This window comes from Ammodytes marinus, assembly GCF_949987685.1.
Source record: "Ammodytes marinus genome assembly, chromosome: 13".
Classification (NCBI taxonomy): domain Eukaryota; kingdom Metazoa; phylum Chordata; class Actinopteri; order Uranoscopiformes; family Ammodytidae; genus Ammodytes; species Ammodytes marinus.
Window position 1 is genome coordinate 9284053 of NC_137217.1, and position 3586 is coordinate 9287638.

Sequence of the window (3586 nt, forward strand, 5' to 3'; positions counted from 1 at the left end):
TGACCGAAATAGCCGTAAATAACGGGTTCAGTAGGCTAGCCTATAATGATGGGCTCGACGATGATTTAGTTTTGGATTGAAATCAATGATGATCAATCTGTTGTAAACGTCTGATCTCAAGATACATTTGACTAAACATTTAGCTTATAGTAGCATAGTAGACTAGACTGCCTTCTCATTTTACAGCGACACAGTGCTTGGGACGTCACTCGAGCTCCCTCAGGGACCCCTCGAGGTCCCTGCCCTCGATCACCTTGTACGAAACCACTCAAACCAGGTGCGATTTTCATAAGGAGACTGTTAAGACTTAAGTTAAGAATAATGTAAAAGTCACCTGTTGCATGAGTGGATATTTAAAAATTAAAATCCAAATAAAGTTGTAATAGTTTCCTGCTCACACCCCCCCTATTTTTCTGAAAAATGGTACGCTCCCTCCTTCCAATGCTCTGGCACTGAGCTGCTGTGTTTAGTCTCTCCCTCCAGACTCCCGACATTTGAGAGAGCAACGAGCTGGGTGTAGGTAGCCTACGTGTGTGTGAGACATGTCTGCTTCTGAACCAGCAGCCCGAGTAAGTTAATATCCGCTGATTTTATATTCTGCGTCGCACTTTGTGGTTTTTGCCGGGACCGTAAAAATAACGTGTGGCTTTTAAACATTTGGGAAACACGCTGAGCACCCCGTAGCCTACAACTTTCCCAAAGCTCGTCCTCATCACCTTTTTCCTCATGGAAATGTAGACTTATCCTAAACCACGATGGTTTGGGGGTAATTTGATGGAGTCAGAGTTGGAACTGGGAGCGGTTTTCGAAAGGATAAAAGCGGGAAACATAGTTGGAAAAAACTTTCCCTTGTTCCCCGTGGAAGAACAAGGTGGTGACGGGGCGTCGGGATTGGTAGGGTAAAACACTCTTTACGCACGGCCTGCCCCGCGCCAACAGATTGCTCAAATCACAAGATGCGCCTGTTGAGCTCGCCGTGCGGCTGTAACAGTGGAGCGACCCGAGGGAGAACACGACACGAGCCTGGGATGATGCATCTGCTCTTTTACCTCCTCGCATTTGCACTGTGCTGCCACGGCTGCCCGGACAAGTGCACGTGTTTCTCTCAAACTGTGAAATGCCAAAACCAGGACTTGGACACGATACCGGAATCTTTGCCGGCCAACACTAAAGTCCTGTTCGTCACAGGAAACAACATATCCCGTATTGGCGTGGACTCCTTCCCAGAGCGCCTGGAACTTTTAACAGATCTCTATCTCAGTGGGAACGAGATGGAGTCTGTGGATGCAAAGGTATTCGACAACTTGCCAAACCTTGCCAGGCTTGACCTGAGCAACAATAACATCCTGGATTTCAGCGAGAGAGCTTTCCCTGCTCTTAACAAACTGCTGGCTCTGAACCTCAGCAGGTCATTTCATAATCATTCCTACATGGACATGGGGCTCCTGAGCGTTCTTAAGAGTGGGAACCTCATCCAGTTGACGGTACTGGACTTATCCGACAATGACCTTGTGATTCTTCCGGACAACATCTTGTCGGGCCTCCCCAGCCTGGTCGACCTGAGCCTGAGGAACAGCTCCATCATCGCCATACTGAACGGGACGCTGAAGGTGCCCCCGCTGAGTGACCTTGACCTGAGGAACAACGATTTGAGGGATCTTCCCGCCGAAGGCCTGGCCGAGTTCAAGCTCAAGCCCGGACTACGCATCCGTCTGGCGGGGAACCCCTGGCACTGCAACTGCTTCATCGAGGACTTCCAGACGTGGTTGAAAAACACCAGCCAGGCCATAGACGCTCACAACCTGACCTGTGCCGACCCCAAGTCCCTGAGGCGACGGCCGCTCCTGCAGGTGGACCACTCGCAGCTCAAGTGTTCGGGCGACATGGACGGCGTGCTGGAGACCTCCTACGTTTTCCTGGGCCTGGTGCTGGCCCTGATAGGCGTCATCTTCCTCCTGGTGCTCTACCTGAACAGAAAAGGCATCAAGCGCTGGATTTACAACTTCCGCGACGCCTGCAGGGACCACATGGAGGGCTACCATTACAGGTACGAGATCAACTCGGACCCGCGCATGGCCAACCTGAGCATCAATTCGGACGTGTGAGCGAGGACTGGGGACACTGTCATTTGAAACCCAGCAGTGAGATATTATTGAAATGACTTCTACTGTTTAAAGGTGAAAAGCAATTCTGTTTGTTGTCGAAATCACTGTCACTTGTAAAAGTCAGTGAATATCTCCTCACGAGCCTCTTCCTGTCCGTATTGTTTGTGCGCTTGAAAAACAATTCAGTGCTAATAGCGTGGGCTCTGTAAACTGGTATGTAAACCATCCATAGCTAGCAACATAGCAGTTTACAGAGCCTAGGCTGTGTATCAACACCAGATTTTTTTTCAGTGCACACAGAGTACGGACATGAAGCAGATGGTGAGGAGATATTCACTGATTTTGGCGACAAGCATTCTCCAGAATTGCTGACAACACCTTTTTAATATTTGCATGAAAGTCTTCCTCCCAACTCTCCCTTTCCCTCCCTATATGATTCAGATTTGACATCTGTCATGGGTCCTAATTAACCCTGATCTCCCCCGCCCCCCCCCCCCCCCCCCCCTTCACAACCTCCATTCAACCAGTGCCGTATGTCCTATACAAGTACATGCCAGCTGCGTAAAAAAACCCTGTCTTCCGCATTACATTGCATGGACAATGATTTTAATTTTTTGGACAGTTGCAAGGAGTGATATGTTCTATCTCTACTTTCCCTAAAGGATAAACAGATGGAATATGCTGACTTGGTGACAAAGCACCTGTCAGAAAACACATAGTGCTGGTCATTGCATCCTGTTCATTATGCCTCTCTGCTGCACAGAAATGCTAAACTGCTTGTTTATGAGTTTGTTCTTTTTTTATTATGTGAACCTGTGATATACAGTATGCCCTTTTTGAATGATTATTATAGTGCACATTGCATAGTTTTTGGATTTACTAGGTGGATGTAATTGCCCTTTTTTTCTGTGGAGATATTCAGCTAAATAAAAAGCCTGCTGGTATATGCCTCGGCTAAGGAGCTTTTTTTATTCTTGAAGACTTGAGGAATGTGATCCGAAAGGCTTTGAGGGGGGGAGAGAGACTCACTCATGAGGTAGTGGCACAGCTAGTGTGAACTACCTGACAAACACAGTGTGTTACTCCAGATGTCAACGAGCTCCACAATGTGTGAACCGTCTGCACTTTCGACATTTACCACGTCTCCACACCTAACAGTTGAATCGCTGTTTTTCCATTCATGATGAGTGAGCTGCTGCTGGAAGGAAAAGGATAAGTCAAACTCAGAAGTTGAATAGATGAAATTCGGCCTGAATTCAAAGTAGCTCCTATCTGTATGTCTGTAGGTGATGAGAGTAGCCAGCTGTTATCTCCCTTGTCCAATTTGCCTCCTGCCGTGCTTCTGATAAAAGGAGAAAAAAATCCTTGACTCCTCAGACAATTCCACCCCCCCCCCCCCCCCCCCCTCCAAAATAATAATGTGTGAGCTGCAGCCATTGGGCAGGTTTCTCACCATATACAGCCCCGACCAATAGACCCCA

At 47.9% G+C, this 3586-nt stretch overlaps 1 protein-coding gene across 1 annotated transcript; it reads left to right on the top strand.

Annotated features, from left to right (window-relative positions):
• The first annotated feature begins 504 nt into the window (after positions 1 to 504).
• On the top strand, positions 505 to 3022 carry tpbg (trophoblast glycoprotein). The gene has a single exon (XM_080039817.1). It carries the CDS (start codon positions 957 to 959, stop codon positions 2103 to 2105), a length of 1149 nt encoding a protein of 382 aa, XP_079895943.1. The 5' UTR covers positions 505 to 956; the 3' UTR covers positions 2106 to 3022.
• Positions 3023 to 3586: the final 564 nt, after the last annotated feature.

Excerpts from the sequence above, each read along its gene's own strand:
- tpbg (XM_080039817.1), top strand. The coding sequence starts at position 957 with ATGCGCCTGTTGAGCTCGCCGTGCGGCTGTAACAGTGGAGCGACCCGA.